The sequence below is a fragment of the Gossypium arboreum genome, chromosome 13 (assembly GCF_025698485.1).
Source record: "Gossypium arboreum isolate Shixiya-1 chromosome 13, ASM2569848v2, whole genome shotgun sequence".
NCBI classification, from domain to species: Eukaryota; Viridiplantae; Streptophyta; class Magnoliopsida; order Malvales; family Malvaceae; genus Gossypium; species Gossypium arboreum.
In genome coordinates, this window is record NC_069082.1 from 1,773,653 (window position 1) to 1,792,911 (window position 19,259).

Sequence of the window (19,259 nt, forward strand, 5' to 3'; positions counted from 1 at the left end):
GCGACATTGTTTCAATAGAATCTTGCCTTATCGTCAAAAGAGTTGCTTTTGAGCTCAAACTTGAGATTCCATGATAAACCAATTCAATTGGTCGATTTATTGTTCAAGACCTTCAAAATATTATATCACAAATGATATTAAACTAATTTTACACATATATCTATATTTTTAATCTATAATTTTTACACGCATACACATGTAATAAAATTCAAACTAATATCTAAAATTTTAAAATTATGACAGTTTGCCCCATGTAAACGTCTAAATTCCAAATTGCTATAAATTTGGGCCGTGCCAAAGAAACACCCCTTTTTGTATGTCCAATCCGAAGCAACATCTTAAACCTAAAATATAATATGCATACATAATTTAAAGGGTAAACTATAAAAATAGTCAAATTTATTTGTCTTGGATTATATATTAGTCATTTATGTTTGAAATTTTATGTTTTAATCATTTATATTATCGTTTTGTTGCGAAGTTGTCACTCTACTATTGAACTCTGTTACCTCCCTAATGGTAGTATTACATGGCGGTCTAAATGAGTTTTAAATACCAACTTGGATGTCTAGTTCTTTGAAATGAAAATAAATTTTAAATTAACTAAATTTGATTTAGACTACCACGTAGGACATCTAAATTAACATTTAAAAAATCAGAAAAATTAAAAATAGAAAAATTATACTTTTAAAAATACATAAAACTTAAAAATAAGGAAAACCCCAAAAATTAGTTTATTTTTAAAACATTTAAAACATATACATTGCTAAATTAGAAAAACTCTTGGGACTAAAGTTAAAAAAATTAGAATAATATATTTTTAAAATATAAGTGTTGAGTGATTGATAAGTCATATTTTATTTTCACCCTTAGTATCACATAAATTTTTTTTTCGATTTTTCCTTATAATAAAATAATTTATTTTTAAAATATAATCTATTATTTAAATAAGTGTCGAGTGCATTGATAAGTCACATCTTATTTTTAAGAGAAAACACAGATTTAAACATTGAAAATAATATTATTAGAAGAGATAATTACAAACCGTAAAACCAAAAAAATCAAATATATATATATATATATAATGGAATTGGGTCTCCTAGTTGACATGTGTATGTGTTTGTTTTTCATTTTGGATGATTGTGCATATTTTGTTGACTCTTCAAGGCTTCATGAATCATCCATCATTTTACATTTCTTTTCCATTATTAATCAATTTGATCCCTTTTCCAAATTCCACTGATTGCGGTTAGTGGAATGGAATATTATAGATATTTTAATACTTATAATTGAATTTAAGATTTAGATTTTATTTATTTCTTTTAAAAAATTATATTAAAACTATAATATATCTCAAAAATTACACATGTAATTTCTTTTATTAAAGATTAATTTCACATGATTAATATAATTTTATATAAAATTTAAATATTTCATTGAAATAATATATTAATTAAAACCCATCAATTTTATTTTACTTTAAAATAAAATTAATTTTACTAAAATTTGAAACCAAAGATAGATATAAAGATTTAATTTAATAATGACTTTTATTAAGATTTGATAATATGACTTTAAACCGACTTAAAATTAATAAAAATTAAAAACGAGTTGGTCTAACAATTGAACCGACCGGAATCAAAGTTTTAATACGTGACAAAATGAGATTGTTCCACATCATCTAGCAATGGCAAAAAATTTTCGAAGTCCAAGAGACCGATGAATCACTGATTCTTTTCGTTTAGCAACTCAAAACATAAATCAAATCCAAGTCATGGACTAGAAAACTTAAATCCTTGTATGCTCTATATATTATAATGCCATAAAAGTAGTGAACTAAGCAGTGTATGCACAAGATCAACCTTGCTATTCAGTTCCATTAATGATTGATTACTCGAAACTCCGAATTCAAGGAGAAAATAGGTGGAAAACCCTTGATAGAAATATGTAAAGATAAATAAGTCTTATATTTCACCATCCTAAAGAAACAAAATGACTGATTCAAAGCACACAAAATCTTGACTAAGTTCATAAAACAAAAGTGAAATGGTAGAGCGTCATTCGAGTCGTCGATCTACACTACTGCAAGCAAAGAATTAACACAAGCATTAGTAGCCATAAACATAGAACAGAAAGGAAATATCACATACGGTGAAGTGTAGATTACCTCATATATTGCTGGGGTACATGAAGACTCTGACTCTATCTCCCTGCAAAGGAATGAAAATGCACATGTAAAATCAAAAGCAAATACGTCCAAAAACCTGTAAAATAACATCATTAATACATACGTACCATAGACTTCGGGGGAAGGTTAGACTTGAACTTAGCACGAACAACCCCACTGTTACCATGAGGTCTAGTAACTTTTCCCCAAATGCAGCGATAGTGTGAGCCATTCTTCTTCACTTTGGCCTTGTAGATATAAGCCATACGCTTGCCAGCATACCAAGCTACTTCCTCCTTGGTGTTAACTCCCTCAATCTGGATCAATGAAGTGTTTGGATACTGGTTCGACTTTGACCTAATACCGACCACCGACAAAATCAATGTTGAATTCTTACACCCAATTCAAAATTTAAAAGACCTTACAAGACAAGCATAAACCCTTATTATTTTTGGTTTGGTATAAAGGAAGCCATGGCCAAGAGATAAGCTCTGGGTTCATTAACCTCTATTGTTGTATACAAAAGCAATTACTCATCCAATAAAGAAAATTTGGATCCACTAAACCCCATAGCCAATGAAAACCACCAAAATCTGCAAATAAATGAAGCTTAATTCTCATTTCCTTTACTCATTTTCCTAACAACTAAATCAATAAAAATGAAAACTTCAACTTTATTTTATTTTATTTTCTTAATACAGTAAATCAGCTAGCTTAACTCATACATTCGATTAAGCATTCAATTTCCAATAATAGCTTAAAAACAACAAATAATAATAATAAAAAGGACAAAGTGATGTTTACCTCTTGTAACCCAAGATGGTTCCTCTTACATAGAGTCTACATAAGAAAAAAAAATTCAAAGAAAATTTGAAAAGGGCAAGAGTGAGTAAAATCTAAAAAAAAAACTATATTCCATACATTAAAATGACAGATTCAGAAAAAAAAAAAGTTAGGGTTTTAAAAGATGAAAATGAAGATATCAAAAGGTACCTGACTCGCTCTCCTTGGCGTCCCTTCACCATTTTCTCCGATGTAGAAGCTAAAGCTTAGTGTTTTTGCTTCTGATAAAGGCGACTGCAAGAGAGACAGACCTTAACCCTAATTTGGCTAAGGGTTTGGGGAATTTATATATCGTGGCTACAGATTATAGATGGTAAAATCCATGTATAAGCTTTTGGGCCTTGTTATTGTCCAACAATCAGGGCTAGGCTATTAGATTGTGGGCCAATTTAGCCCGTTTTGAATTACTATTTATTAATTAATTATTTTTTACTAAAATAATAAATATTTATTTATTATGAATAATGAAATTGAGTCAAACCGGCCGAGCCCATACACATATCCACTTAAAATATTTATTTAGTTAATATATCAAAAAGCCCTCAAAGTCGTATATTATATTAAACAAGTCATTATGCTTATTTTGTAGTTAAATAAGTCCATGATATTTATTTTTACCTATTAAAGAATTTGATTTTAATTTAGGTAATTTTAAAAAAATATATTTTTAATTTATTTTTACATATGTCATAATCTTATTAATTACATAAAATTTTCTATTATACACTTAAACGTATAGAATTATTTTCCAATGCCTTGATTATTTGTACTTAAGAGAAATTAATAAAATGTTACCTTATATTCATATGTTTCTTAGTTGCCTAGAGATAGGTACTGTTCATAGGTCGAGTTATTTGTTTATATTTGAAGGTTTGTTCAAAATTTGAGAGGGTTAAGTGAAAATATTAGGCTTAAAAAATGGGTTTGGGCAAAAAAAAATTAGGCCCGTTTAAAATATAGGCCTGCCTAAAGCTTGAACATTCAAGGCCCGAGCTCGGCCCGACCCTTTTTTTAGTTTATAATACTTTATATTATGTAATTTTGAACACATTAAAAAATAAACACATGCAAAATATATAATATTTCTCTAATGTAAATATTAAAATAATGTTAAGATTACTATATAAAATTACAATAAATAATAAATTTATAAAATTATTAAATTTTAAAATAATATAATATTAATATTTTAAAAAAAAATTAAAATAATATGGGCAGTCCTAAAATAAGTTTTAGCTAGTCTTTTATAAATATAGACAGATTTGAGCAGAATTTTAAATTTATATTTTGGATCAGGCCGAGCTTGAGCAGACGTAAAACATGTTAATATCATAGTTAGATCCGATCTAAACTCGGCATGAACACTTCTAGAGGCAATGGACTGCTAATCCACCTTAGTGAAACAATTATTTACAGCATAATCAGATACTTCGGGCCATATATCCGAAGCAAGTGCATAAGTTCAGGGTATCAACTCTTTCAAAGGTTTATCGGCACACCACGTATCCGAAACAACATATCGGTTACCATTACCCACAATCCATCTAAATGAGTGATTGTGACAATGAATTTGCCCACGTCGGCATTAGCAGAGACAATAATAATGGTTCGCCAAATTTCAGACACTTTATTCCTATGAGAAGTCTTTGGTACCCAATAACCATACTTTGGCCAAGATGACTTTCCTCCAAAGCACGCCACCACCGTTGAGCCAATAAGGCTTTGTTTTTGTTGGACATATTAGCAATACCCAACCCTCCCAATTTTTGAGGTTGACATTAGAGCCCTTCCGGATCTTGTTAATCTTATAAATAACACTCTTAGGAGTCATAAAGATCGACATATAGTATAATGAGAGCGGTGAAAGAACAGTTAGTAAAAGTCACCCTTGCACAGTTGCATGTATCCGGCTCAAACCCGTTCCTACTTATTAGCATCTCTAAACCTAAATTGGATAAAATAAAGAAGTTAACCGAATAACAAATAATTAATTTTGTGTAAATATATTAAGAAAATCATTACTAATTAAAGAAATTATCCATAATCGTAATTCATTTAAAAAGAAAAAAGTTTTTACTCGATAATTAAAGCTTCAATAGAAATATATTTTTGGTAATAACGTGACAAAAAATAAAAAATCTTCTGTTAAATTTTTATAATAACATAAAATCAATATCCAAAAACAGCTAACATAAGAACCAAAGAGTTGGCTTCGCCTTTTATTTCGCTATTCTTAAAAAAAAAAAAACACCAAAATTTCTTAACAATGCCAAATCAAATTTACACAAAAATCAAAGCATTGGACCTTTCATCTCTCACAAATCAAAAACAAAAAATAAATTAGTTTCAATTTTTTTTAATTCGTTATACGATTGTTTTCCTCTATGATCGTATAAAAATGTTAACCATTTCGGTGACAAGTATAGCAGCAACAGAAGATCCCTCAAGTACAGCCGACGTATCTCCAAGGATTCTAAGGTTAATGACGAGGAGAAGAGTTATCGAGTCGATCGACGGCAATGTCTTGCCGATGAGGAACGCGATGTTGTTCCGCCGGAAAGGGCGGTTCTGGCTGGACATTTTGAGGCCGGGGAGGTACATGTGTGTTTTGATGTTTTGGGGTTTGATGACGCTTCTTTTCATGACGTTGCTCGCCAAGTTTGCTTTGTTGAACACTCTCCATGACTTGAACCTCGACCGGAGCGAATTCATTACTGCAAGGTCGGTCGAGATTTCGATTAGGACAAATAAATTGATCACCGAAGGTGACAATATTATTATTTCCGAATTCAAGGAAACTCCGTTACCTCTCAAACTCACGGTTAGAAAACCCTAATTCGAATTTAATAAATTTATTTCAAAGTTAATTAATAACTCTTAAGTAAGTTTACTTAAAGCTATATTTATTTATTTGTTGCATAATAAGCTACCTGATATTTGGACCAAGCCAAATGCAGATTTGTACTATAAATGTGTTCAAAGATCAAGTAAAGATATAAGTAAGTTAAATTCATCAATGTTTTGGTTTTTTTTTTTTTAAATTTCGTTCTAATCATTCATATATATTATTGGGCTGTTTTTTAGTGCTATCATTTCACTTCAGTTTCAGGAGAACCTACAAATGGTTATATTCTTGTTCATTCCAATGGAGGATTGAATCAAATGAAAACTGGGGTAAGTTTGAATTTTGAAAACAATATTATTTAAAATGACAATTTTGAATCGTTGTAAATAATATAAAATCTAACTTCGCAGATAAGTGATATGGTTGCCATTGCAAAAGTGATGAATGCCACTTTGGTTCTCCCATCTTTAGATCACAATTCCTTTTGGACTGATCCAAGGTTGAAATTTTTATATATTTATTTTCAATTTTTATGTATAACATAGGTATATTTCTAATTCCAAGTGATTTGCACAGTGATTTTAAAGACATATTTGATTGGAAACACTTCGTTGAATATTTGGAAGAGGATATAAGTGTTGTGGATCATCTCCCACCAGCTTATGCATCAATTAAACCTCTCCAACGAGCTCCGGTTTCTTATTCCAAGGTATTAATGATGGATTAATATTTGATATATTGATAGTAAATAATTTTTTTTTTTTGCATTATCACGTTATTAATTTTGTTTTTGATATGCAGGCAAGTTATTACAGTAATCAAATGTCTTCTTTGATGAAGAAACATAAGGTGATTAACTTCACCCACACCGATAGCCGGTTGGCTAACAATGGCCTTCCTAACCCTATTCAAAGGCTCCGTTGCCGTGCAATGTATGAAGCACTTAAATTCACCGACGAAATACTAGAACTTGCCGACAAGTTGATTACTAGGCTTAGGGACGATGACAAGCCTTTTATTGCTCTTCATTTAAGGTACTTAAAAGGGATCGAATTTTCAACAAGTTCGGTATTTTTCTCGAATAGAATTTAGCTTCCTAACTTTATCCAAAATCTTGGCTAGTTTACTAACTTTACTAACTTCGGGGTGCTTTATCTCAAGTGATGGCAATCTCTCAAAAATGGCCTAAATGCTATAAGTCACTGGTTGAGTTAGACCCGACATAAACTCTTCAATTTATCATGATTTTATCTATTCATGCACTATAAAACACTACTACTCTATAAATCCGTTAAAACTCATAATTCTGAAAATAAAATCTTAATTGAGATAATATTGAACTTGTTGAGTTTCAATACATAAACACCATGGTAGCGATAGTAATGCTTATAGAGGCTTATCTCACCCTTTGAAAATTATAGAATATATAATAAAATTACATTTTAACTCTTAAAAATTTTTAAAAAAAAATTATATTTTATTTCTTCCAAAAAAATATATAATCAATTCTTACCCTCCAAAATTTGTAGGTTCGCACATGGTAACATGTTGATTAATTGTTTGTAATGGTTTCTTGAATTTGAAGTATTTGCTTTTGTGTGTAGATACGAGAAGGACATGCTTGCTTTTACGGGTTGCAGTCACAACCTAAGCAAAGCCGAAGACGAAGAGCTTCGACAACTACGACGCAGTGTCCGACATTGGAAGGAAAAACACATCAACGGTGAAGAAAGGCGACGACAAGGGGTATGTCCGATGACACCACGAGAAGTGGCTGTGTTCCTCGAGGCGATCGGGTTCCCTTCCGATACCAAAATCTACATCGTCGCCGGAAATATTTACGGTCAAGATGGTGTTAAAGCACTCCAAGACAAATACCCAAATATATACACTCATTCAAATTTAGCAACGGAGGATGAATTATCGCCTTTCAATAATCGTCAAAATAAGCTCGCAGCTGTGGATTACACCGTAGCACTTGAAAGCGATGTTTTCGTTTTCACTTACGACGGAAACATGGCCAAAGCCGTCCAAGGTCATCGGAAATACGAAGGTTTCCGAAAAACTATCATACCAGACAAGTATGTTAAACCATTAGTTCAAATTAATAAATTATGGTCCTTTTATCAAATGATTACTGAGACCATGTTCTTAATTTCTTTCTTTACCCCAGGAAAAACTTTGTGAAATTGATTGATCGAATGGATAAGGGATTAATATCGTGGGAGGAGTTTTCAATGAAGGTTAAGATCCTACATGCAAACAGAACAGGTGGAGCAGTTTTAAGAAAGCCTGGAAAAGTAGTGAAATCAGAGGAAAGTTTCTATGCCAATCCATACCCGGGCTGCATTTGCGAAAAGTAAACCCTAACAAGGGATAGTGTTCTTTGTAGAATTCAGAGATTAGGGTTTTCGAGCAATGGGAATCGGGATTGATCCGCCATTGCATAAGAACCCTTTTCTTATTTTTCCTCTATCGACCCTTTAGTTCAGTCGATAGCTGTAAGCCTCTCGTGCTTCGATTAATGGAAGGAATAGATGAGCTAAGCATTTAAAGGTTAGATCAGAAAGAAAAAATCATTATTCGGACTAAAAAGCATGAGAAGTCCGAAAAACAAAGGGAAATACCATTTGTTGTAAAATAAGTTAAACACAAGTTTTGTAGAACTTATTGTTATACAAATGAAAATTGTACCAACTTTGCTTCCAAAAATAGAATTTGCATTTCAATATTTTTTCGAAAATGTCCAAATTAAAGAAGTAAACAACTTTAACTCAATGAATCACCGCATTTAAAAAGTTATTTGAACTCGTCATCTACAAATATCTAATATTGTAAGAGATTCTTAGCGACCCATCAACTATTATTTAGATTATTGAAAAGACAACATGATGAGCTCGAGACTTGTGGATGTCCAATTTTGATTTCTTGAAGAATTAGCAATCATATTCAACCTTGAATCTATTTAAAAAATCACTAGGATGTAGAAATTTTAGTTTAAATGAATTACTTTTATGGTTTAGAATTTATTGTTGGAATCTTTGCATCTATCCTTTACAAGGTTTAGGGAAATGAGTTATTGCTTTATCTAGAATTTGTATTTGGTGTTATAAATTGAACATCCATTTTTGCTTGATTGATTTCTTTGTTATTGAAGCCTAAATAAAGTTCAGAATAGATGATATGCACAATGTATATTAATCAGTGCTGAATCATCTCGATGTTATGGTCTTGGTAACATAAAGAAAAACAATATATGGTAAGTCATAGTAGGTTATTACTTGTATAAAATTTCCTTCAAGTGTTACTTCATCAAAGTTAATTCATTTCTACCATTCACCTTCATCCGGGTGGAAGATATCCAACCACTATCAAACCCTTCGATTTCACCCTAAAACATAATTTGGTTGTAGTGTTACTAATATACTGTAGTATGTAAGATCCATCTATGATTGTGAACAATATACTTAAATTTTTTATGCTTGATGTACACATTGTGATGTTTATATTGTAGTCAAGCACAAACCATTGGTACGTTAAGTTTTTATTTGTATTTTTACCTCTTATTATTACATCAATACCCTAAACCTTTAAAGTACGTAACATTCTTATTTGAATATCAAATATTTTATTTGATATTCTTTTTAAGTCATTTAGTAAACACAACTAGAAACATGGGTGTGAATCCAGAGCGGTAGGCAATAGCCTTGGCTCCACTTTGTTTAGTTAAGTTAATTGTTCTTTTAGTTATTCTAAAACTTTTAGAATTCTGTTTAAGGTTTTTTAATACAAATTCATGCTTTGGCCCCTAAAAAATTTAATTTTATTTTAAGCTATTTAATAAAAAGTTCTAGTTTCACTCTTGACTAAAAATTTAAAAAATAATAATTACATATGAAAATATTGAAATTTACATATAGTATCTAGGCATAAACCTTAACAAAAAAAGCTTTAAGATTAATGGCATGAAAGCCATGGGTGAGTTCTATAACTCAGTGGATGGCAACTTTGTATCGGATTTCACCACAGTGGACCCTAGATTAGTGCATCATCATTCCCCTATCATTTGTTTCACGAGCTAGTAAGGAGAAATCAAATTGTGCACTCAACTATCTCATCAAAGAATAATGATGCATTGGGTAGAGGGGCTAAGGTGTGTTCCAGCTTATTTGATAAAAAAGTTATGTAAACTCTGGATTTGTGATTGTCATTTCCATCATTAAAGTCATAAATGGTGATGTAGGAGTGTTGGAATGATTGGGTCCCTCGCCAAAATGGTACAAGGGCTCGCAGGGATAGTACATTAAAGAAGCAAATAGGTTGAATTATTGCATCGATGACTCTAGATTTGACTGGAGAGGTTTGGATGCTCGGGCATAACCTTGTTGATGTGCTTTTGACAACTAGATGGTATGTATTATTCCGTTACTACTGGATACTCCTCTACCGTATAAAAATGCCTATGGCCTACCTGAATGAACGATTGCATATATGCCTCAGAGAGTTGTAAATTACCATTTTGGATAATATTCCCATATATGCACTATTGAGCTCTCTGGTCCTAGAGCTCAACCTACAGTGCATGCTTCGTCTATCAATGTTTATCCTACCCCCTTAGATCTATTCCATAAATCCGCTTGATGTTCTTTGGACCCATTGGAGTATTTAACAAACCCAAATTTTTGTTTCACCCGATTAGTGTTGCCACTCTACAATGTGAAAATAGATGGATGGGCACCTATGCTTTGAATATCGCATACTGTTGGAAAGTTATTTTGGGTATGATGGAAAACATCGAGTTGTCCAGTACAACATTCACTGAAACTTTAAATATGTACAAACACAATTATATTCATTAACAAAAACATTAAATTTAATTAAATGATAAAACAACATCAACATACCTCTTCATTGATTTGTCGACAAATTTTTTATTGCATCCAAGTCAAGTACCTTATATAACACGTATGATCCAAACGACTCCTAATTATGTTTACATATTTAATGTAATAGAGGATTATAAATATTGATAGTTGGAGACATTTCAAGATATTATGCATGATTCTAGTTTTACCTTTTATTAAGAGGGAACTTTCATGGTTACGAAGGTATGTTTGTTAACCATAACATTCGTATCTAAGCCAGTGTTTGAAAAAAGTAGGCAACAATCATTTAATTTGTCGATTGATTCTTGTGTTGCCTTGTATAACACCTTGTATATCCATGCTAAAGCTACAAAACCCTAACTGAATCTATCAGTTGCCTTAAAATACTCCAATAAAGGAATATACATACAATGAAACTTTGCTCCTTGACTTGTCTCGCAACAACATCCCCTTTATCATCTAAAGCATCTAAGCTCTGACATATCAATCCATCTCCTTCATAGTTACATGTGGTAGAGGGGTCGGTTGTTCAAACCTCTCCAACCAAGTGCACTTCACTCTATTTTCATCTAATTCATTCTTTGACTTATCCTTAGATGGGACGACAACCAACAATTGATGGCACTTATATGTTGCGTCAATGTTATTGGCTCCAATTATCGCTTGCTCGTTAATTGAAAGGTCGATTATTAAAACGACATCTTTTAGCATTACAGTCCCTTTTCTAGACTCCATCTTTTCAACAAGGTGACAAGCAACTTTGATATCAGAGTGATCTTCATCATCATAGACGTTAAATATAATACCCTTAAATATGTGCATTGACCTTTAAGAATTTTAGATTATGTTAGATTTGAAGAAAACAATCATCCATTGTTAAAAACAAAATTATAATATCTTAAAAACATTTTCACAGAATTTACAATTCTCTTAAATCTTTTAAGTTTTGTTTTTAGAATTTGTAAAAATATATTTTAAAATTTTCAAATGATGACATCATGACTTTTGCATGTCATAATCTCACAGTGACACATGTCCTACACTTACGGTATATTTAGTCCGTTGTAATTGAATAAAGAAAAAATGATCATAACTATTCAATGAGAATAAAATAAAGAAGGAATGTAATAGATATTACATAGTTTGATTGATTCCATGTAATAGACAAGAAATAACGATGTTACAAAAAAATATTAAAATAGTTGATAATTCAAGTATCAAATTGAAAAATAAAAATCATTAATACCACATTCAAGTTTAAAGGACGAAATTGAATTCTCTAAAAATAAATGGGTTTTAGATAAATTCTTTTAAGTCATTGCGCTGTTGGACCCTAACCGACCCATTCCATTTAGAAAAATTTCTACAGTTGTATATGCGAAAGGGCTCTCTCGCTCGATCTTCATTAACAAATAATCACTTTCTGCTGGTAAACATTAATTACATTTTCTCTTTTGATTTTCTTTTTCCTTATTTTCACTTTGTTTTTTGTTTTCTTTGTGCCTTTTTGTTGTCTAATAATGTTTGTAATTTTTTTTTCTGATTCCTTGTTTATTTTGGATGCTTTTTTCCCCTTTTAATGATTAATGCATGATAATTTCGATCTTTTTTGCTTTAAAAACTTTGGGTTTTTAATATTAAGTCTAAATTCGAATTCCATTGATCTGTTTTTATTGATGTTAGGGTTGCACTGTAATGGGTTTTTGCTTATATCTGCCATTAACGTTTTTATTTGTGCTTTTGTAATGCAGAAAATGGGGTTATGGTCAATACTGGAAGGGTTTTTGCTGCTTGCAAATGCAATGGCAATATTAAACGAGGATCGATTCCTTGCACCCAGAGGTTGGAGTTTCTCGGAATTTTCTACAGGGCAGACCAAATCATTTAAAGGCCAGCTTATTGGTCTTATTTATGCTACCCAATACATGAGACTTCCTCTTATTCTACTCAATGCTATCTGCATTGTTGTAATGTTGATTTCTGGTTGATGATTGCATTGCTCTTTCAAGGTCAGATGTTCTTGTTTATGACTTACTATTACGTGATAGGGATTTAAATAGCGGTAGCTAGCTCAAGTAGTACCATATACCCCTATAAGTGACCTATATGCCATAAGTCAGGTTCAAACTCCACCAAGGGCTAGCCGCTCAAGCCTCTTAGTGGGCGACTGTATGCCCACGTATAGTCGAAGTGCTCCCAGCTCTGTGAACCAGGTTCTCAGGGCAGCTGCTCATGGCATGCTGGCTCTCGACAGAGCACGGGAGACAAAATCCTCTCCCAGGACAGTACCTTCGGTTGTTGGGGGACTGGCAACATTATTCTGTGGTTGTTATTTTGCAGTTTTGACTCTCTACACACGGTCGATTAAACAGGGCGGGTATTAGGCATTCTGTTTTAGTTGGTTTTGGTTTGTGATTTGAACAATTTGGCATGGATTTGAAGTTAGAGCAGTTCATTTAATACTGCAAGTTGCTATTGTGTTGCATTGATGCAAATGTTGAATAGGACAGAGTAGGAAATGCAGAACTGGATCAATTCCTTTTATTGAAACATATAAAATTACGTAAACAAGACTGGTGGATCGAATCGGCTACCTGTCAAAGAGAGAAAATGGCTTTTTGGCAGGTCGTAAGAGTTGTACTTTTTTGTTATTTTGCATTCGTTTGTTTTGTTTTCGAATTATTTGTTTCGGGTACTTTAGAAGCTTGCAATAATTTTTTCACTCTTGTTAAAGAATACAGGAGATGCTCATTTTGCTATACTGTTTGCAGGTATTCCTAGAATGTGATTTCCTTATCTGTTCATAATTTGCAGAATTCATGAAGTTGAACCCGGAAGATCCGAAACTTGCAAGAGGTTGTGAAAGATTGGAGCGTTCAGTTCAAAAAAATCAGCGGATAAGTTCTTAAAATCGAATTTTAGGTTTCGTGATGGGATCATATTGAACTGGGAAATGTATGGCTTGAGCATTTGTATCATTTGAGACAGCTTCTGCACTGTCATTTTGAAGTACACAGTTTTATTATGGCTGAAATTTGCTATTATTTGGCATCACTTCATGTATCTGTTCTTTTGTTAAGCCTAACAGAAGTTTTTGGTCAGCTGGCACCGGGAACTTGTTTGATTATATGTTGATGAACATGTACATTTAATATTCTCAAATAAATTCATTTAATTTAAATGAATGAATATGTACACACAACTATAATTTTTTTTAAGGAACATTCCTTCAAACTTGGTGTTCATTTAGATTAATTCAGCCTGTATCAATAAACAATGGCATTATGGAAAGGGTAAATTATTCTCAAGGTCACCGAACTATTAGTAAGTTTATGTTTTTATTATTGGACTATTGGAAAGTTTTTATTTAAGTCATTAGGCTGTTAAAATTTGTTGTTATATGGCCTTCTTCATTCGCACTAATTACACCAATTGAAAACTTTCATTCTCTTTTTCTATAATTTAATTTTGTTCACGAAACAACTTCAAATGTCATGAATCTGTGAACTAAAATTTAAACAATTTTCTTCTTTAATCTACGACACTAGCCGTTATAACAATTGGGATCTAAGACATGTTTTATCACTCGTAGATGGGTACTAATCTCTTGTACTAATTGTCAAATCATTGAGTGTAGTTAACAATACAAGGACAGTGAAAAAGATTAGGAAAAAGTAGAAAGGGAACAAATAGATTCGCTTGTTATCCAAAGAAGCAAGCAAAAGAAAATGCTAAGGGTGCATGTGAAGGAAGTGAAAAGGAAAAAGAAAACATTAAACATATAATATATATTAATCATTTGGTCTTGGAATCAAATTCCAATCTAATAGGATCAATATTCCTTGGAATCAAATTCCAGTTTAATAGGATCAATGTTCCTACACCAAAGATGAACTATACAGTGGATTCGAATTAGAACAAGAAACTATCCTCCCTTTAATCGTAACTGCAACTCTAAGAAGATTGGAGAAAAGATACCAATATCAAGTTATACGGTTGATGAGGTTTCCTATGAGGATTAGAAAGAGAACCATCATTCATTTAATCATTACCACAACCCCGAAAAGATCGGAGACGAGAAAGAACAAGAGATAGGTTATGGAGACAACTCTAGACCCTAACTCTAGAGTTGAAAGGTAAAAGTACCATGGAAACTCTTGTACTAGGAGTTAGATTGCATTTTGTCCCCTCTACTAAAAAAAATTGGACAAATTAGTCCTTATACATTTGATCAAAGAGCAAATTAGTCATTTTGTTAAAAATTATATCCATTTCTACTCTTAAAAACTGGTTCATGTACGTCAAAATGAGACATTGAACTTTCTTGTACAAATAACAAAGATCACTGTGTTATTAGTGAGTCTAAAGAACATAGCCAATGGCCTATTGAATGGATTAAAAGCTAAAACACAAGACATTTCTTGAAGCATATAAAAGATTCAACTTGGGGTCTAAGCAACAGATCTTGCATTTCAAAGAATATAAATCACACTAATGTTCAGCATATGCTTACATCAAAAAACATGACTACATTGCATTACAAACTACACGCAGCAATGCACGAAGATGGCGTACAAAGTTTTGTCGAACAGCTACATTAGTAAACAACAAAGAACAACAACAACACGAAATTCAAATCATAACCTTTATAAGACTCCATTGCTAAACCTTATTGCATTGGTCTTCCTTCTCCACCACCACATTGACTTTCTCATACCTGAAATCTTCATGACTGGGTTGATACTTGACGGGGAATACCGTGTGCCTACTAACGAAAATCGCCCACATAAACAGCATCATGAACGCGAACAAGGCACCACATCCAGTAGCGAAAATCAACCTAGCTAGAATTGGCAAAGCACAAAACCTCCCCTTTTCTTCCCTAGTTTCCTTACTATCCTTGTTATCCATATAACTTCTTGGATCAGCAGGCAATGAATGCATCCAACTTGGAACAAACTTTACCCTGAATCTCCATGAATGAACATTAACATTGCTACTAATTTGTGAAGATTCATCACTAGTTGATATTATACCAACAAAAACATCATGATTGCCCCACATTTCTACCAAATCAATATGGTATGCTAGAATTGGATTCAAAGGCCTATTTTCATCTAATTTGCTTAATCTAACTTGTAAAAGTTTGGAACTCGAATCATAATCAACCCAAGATTTCAACACATTCCCACTGTTCAACTCTAAATTCAGAGATGACAAATTGCTAAGTTTAACAGATTCAACACCATGAATATCAATGCTTACATGATTTGGATTAAAGTTTCCAGCTTTATCATCATCTTTCTTTGTATCAAATTCAATACCAAGGAATATATTTTCACCAGAAAGACCAAAAGACCCTTGGCCCTGAAATCTTGCGTGGAAACCATTAGGAATAAGCACAAAAGCTAATCCATCACAATTACCAGGAGCTATAGAAAAGGAAAACTCAGTTGAAAACGACACCGGTTGACCCACATTGTTTTCCATTGTGAGCTTCAATGGCTTGTCCAGCAATAGAAGCCCGGAACTAGGCGCGTGAGGACGCGTGAGCTGCACGTAGGAGCTTCCATCTTCAACCCTTGCATCACCAAAGAGGGAAATGTGGGGATCAAAGCTGGGGTTGTTGCCAAGGGCTGAATGGGCAAAAGAGGAAAGGGGTTTTGCTGTAAGGAACAGGAAGATGAAGATTTGGAGATTGAAAGAGGGAATATAGCTGTGACTGGAAATCCGAGCCATTGTTGTACTAGTTTTGGAGGTTTTCGAGGAAGGAAGGGTGATATTAAGGGTGATATACAAGGGGCTTCCTAATCAAAAGGGGCTCAATTTCAACTTTCGTGTTTAGCAGTTGGCAAAGATTCCATTTTTGGGTGATGGGGACTGTGATTAGCAATTTTCTTTTTGTTTCTTTATCAAAATAAAATTATTATAAAAAAACAATAATCTGTAGTTTCTTCGGTTTTTCTACATTAATATTAAAGAATTTATTATTTATTGAAATGCGTGAGAAAAATATTTCTCCAAAAACTAAATATTTCAAAAATTTATAAAATATTAAACTATTTAAAAGTTTTTATTAATTTAATTAATCGAATTGTTAAAATTGTTGTTTTATGATTTTGTCCGTTCACATTAGATATACATGACATCAATTGAAAGCTCTCATTTTCTTTCTCTTCTACAGTTTTTTTTTTATGAAACAACATTGAAAGCTATGGATTTGAGAACTAAAATCTAAACAATTCTATTTTTTTTATCTCTAACGTTGATTGTCAAATTAATTTGGATCTAAGGTATATTCTTTTACTCGTTGATGAGTACTAATTTACTGTACCGATCGTCAAATCATTGCTTAGAGCTTGCTAACCAAACTTTAAAAAAAAAAGCTTAACAACCTAGTTACTTAAATGAAAACTTTTGAATAGTTTAATGATCATTCTATAATTTTTTGAAGTTGAGTTACTAAAATGTAAACTTACTAATAATTTAGTGACATTAAATGTAGTTTACCCAATATATTTTTTTTGGGATGCCAATTGCCAAATCTCCTATACGAAAAATAGGCACTAAGTTTTTTATGATATGATCAGAATAGTTCAAGTTGATCAAGGAAATGTCTGAAAATTTAATGATTTAAGTATAATTTAAAATTGGAACGAATGTAATTTGAAATTGCAATTGATGTAATATTTTTTTGAAAATTAACATGAAGATATTTTTACTCCTTCAAGATTTTATGGTAAAAAAACCATATTATTTTACGAGTTAATCTTTCCTGTATAGAATTGTTGATGAGTTAACATTCATTGCACTCCTTGTTAAAACATCTTATTGCAGGGAGTGCGTTGATGCTACAATTAAGGAGGAATGTGTTGATGGTATCACCAAGAGAGAATTTTTATTACTCAAGATGATGATGATTGATTGGCAATTCTCTTAAACAAAAAGGGGAGAAGAAATTTGAGGAGGAAAGTTGGAACTAGTTGATGTTGGGGAGTTTTATTTGATTGGGAGTCATTATATTTGAACTCTTATTTTGGTTTTTTTTTTATTATAGTTGGATAAATATGAAATTAGACATTGAGTGTTAGGGAAATGTCCACTAGATTCATATTTAAAGGATTAGCAATGTATTGAACAATATAAATGGACTCTTTTGAGTATTAGGTTGATATCTAGCCCATAAATGAAGATCATCCTACTTAGGGAAACATTTTGTAAAGATTGGATTGAACTAAATCACTTAAGTCAATCCTTTGGATCGTGAACATTTGGACCATATTAGTATTACTTGCTATTATTATGATGTAATCAATTTTATCTTATTACTGTTTTAATGAGATTGTGATAGATATTCTATGTAAGAATACTGAATAAAATTTATTTAAAAGAGAGACTTGTATAGGTTATTGTACTGAGAATTTAAGCACTTATACTGTTTAAGTGAGGAACTTTGCTTAGAGTGCAAATTGAAAGTAAAACCTTTGGTGTTGTATTTTTATTTGCTAAGTTTACAAGAGTGAACTTAATGGTGAAAATATTGATATTCAAAGTTCAAAAGTGAGGAGAATTGTTACTAGGTATGTGATAGGTTTAAATCACTTGTAATTATTGAAGAGAGTGGATATTTCTCATTGAGCTAAGTTCTATAAACATAGAAAAACTGAACTACGTAAATAATTCTTATGTGTTTGATTTTGTTTACTATTTTTTAATTTGGTGTAAAAAAAGTGTCCACTCCCTTATTACTAATTGCAAGTTGAGTTCCATATCAATACAATTATCTTTCCAGGATAAAAATTAAAAAAAAAAACTTGATTGTCATATATATATATATATATATATATATCTTAAGGCCTTCCTTAAATAACACCCATCCACCTACTTTTTGATAATCTAATGGGTAAATTTTAGTTTTAATCTCTCTACTGTTTTGAGATTATATAAGAATGAGTAAATTTTAGTTTTGATCCTTATATTTTATTTAAATTTGAGATTTAATCTATATACTTTAATTTTGACATAATTTGGCATCTCAACTTTTATAATATCATTAGCTAATCTAAATACTTTATTTTTTATTGATGTGGATTTTTAAGAATTGATTAATTCGGCTAATTACCAGATTTCGAACGAATTAAACGATAACTTCTTACCAAATTAAATTCGACCACCGACCGATTAACCGAATTAAATGGGTGAAAGCAATCTTTGTGGGGGAGGGGGGCATCCGTCCTTTTTTAATAGAACTCTTTTGGTGATTATCTCAAAGATAGCTCATCTGGAAGAAATTTCTCAATTTCGTTTAATTAGCTTTTGTTCAGTTATCTATAAGATTTTAACAAAGTTGTCGTGAATAGGATTAAGAAAGTAATGCCTCAATTGATTTGGCAAAATCAAGTGGATATACAAATAATATTTTAATTATGTAGGAAGTAATCCGTTCTTTTCACATTCATAAAGGAAATACATGATGGGTTATTATTAAAATTCACCTTGAAAAGCTTATGATAAAGTT

The 19,259-nt window shown here is 31.7% G+C and overlaps 4 protein-coding genes across 6 annotated transcripts; 2 read left to right on the plus strand and 2 right to left on the minus strand.

Annotated features, from left to right (window-relative positions):
* Positions 1 to 1,907: 1,907 nt before the first annotated feature.
* LOC108464333 (60S ribosomal protein L35a-1) lies at positions 1,908 to 3,311 on the minus strand. The gene is made up of 5 exons (XM_017764586.2): positions 3,161 to 3,311; positions 2,972 to 3,007; positions 2,296 to 2,524; positions 2,168 to 2,210; positions 1,908 to 2,082 (listed from the first exon to the last, which is right to left on the minus strand). Exons 1-4 carry the CDS (start codon positions 3,190 to 3,192, stop codon positions 2,169 to 2,171), a joined length of 339 nt encoding a protein of 112 aa, XP_017620075.1. The 5' UTR covers positions 3,193 to 3,311; the 3' UTR covers positions 1,908 to 2,082; position 2,168.
* A 1,952-nt stretch (positions 3,312 to 5,263) lies between these two features.
* On the plus strand, positions 5,264 to 8,598 carry LOC108462406 (O-fucosyltransferase 19-like). The gene is made up of 8 exons (XM_017762355.2): positions 5,264 to 5,831; positions 5,937 to 6,009; positions 6,114 to 6,184; positions 6,266 to 6,354; positions 6,432 to 6,564; positions 6,657 to 6,889; positions 7,460 to 7,936; positions 8,029 to 8,598. The coding sequence occupies exons 1-8, from the start codon at positions 5,409 to 5,411 to the stop codon at positions 8,216 to 8,218; spliced, it is 1,689 nt and encodes a 562-aa protein (XP_017617844.1). The 5' UTR covers positions 5,264 to 5,408; the 3' UTR covers positions 8,219 to 8,598.
* Positions 8,599 to 12,021: 3,423 nt separating this feature from the next.
* On the plus strand, positions 12,022 to 13,926 carry LOC108461836 (uncharacterized). 3 transcript variants are annotated; one of them, XM_017761794.2, is made up of 3 exons: positions 12,022 to 12,170; positions 12,493 to 12,750; positions 13,513 to 13,926. In XM_017761794.2, exons 1-2 carry the CDS (start codon positions 12,117 to 12,119, stop codon positions 12,727 to 12,729), a joined length of 291 nt encoding a protein of 96 aa, XP_017617283.1. In that variant the 5' UTR covers positions 12,022 to 12,116; the 3' UTR covers positions 12,730 to 12,750; positions 13,513 to 13,926. The 3 variants fall into 3 exon arrangements, with proteins under 3 accessions (XP_017617283.1, XP_052880343.1, XP_052880344.1); XM_053024383.1 differs by having other exon boundaries at positions 13,556 to 13,926; XM_053024384.1 differs by having other exon boundaries at positions 12,493 to 12,583; positions 13,556 to 13,926.
* A 1,259-nt stretch (positions 13,927 to 15,185) lies between these two features.
* On the minus strand, positions 15,186 to 16,666 carry LOC108461424 (L-type lectin-domain containing receptor kinase VIII.1-like). Its single transcript, XM_017761267.2, has one exon. It carries the CDS (start codon positions 16,478 to 16,480, stop codon positions 15,404 to 15,406), a length of 1,077 nt encoding a protein of 358 aa, XP_017616756.1. The 5' UTR covers positions 16,481 to 16,666; the 3' UTR covers positions 15,186 to 15,403.
* Positions 16,667 to 19,259: the final 2,593 nt, after the last annotated feature.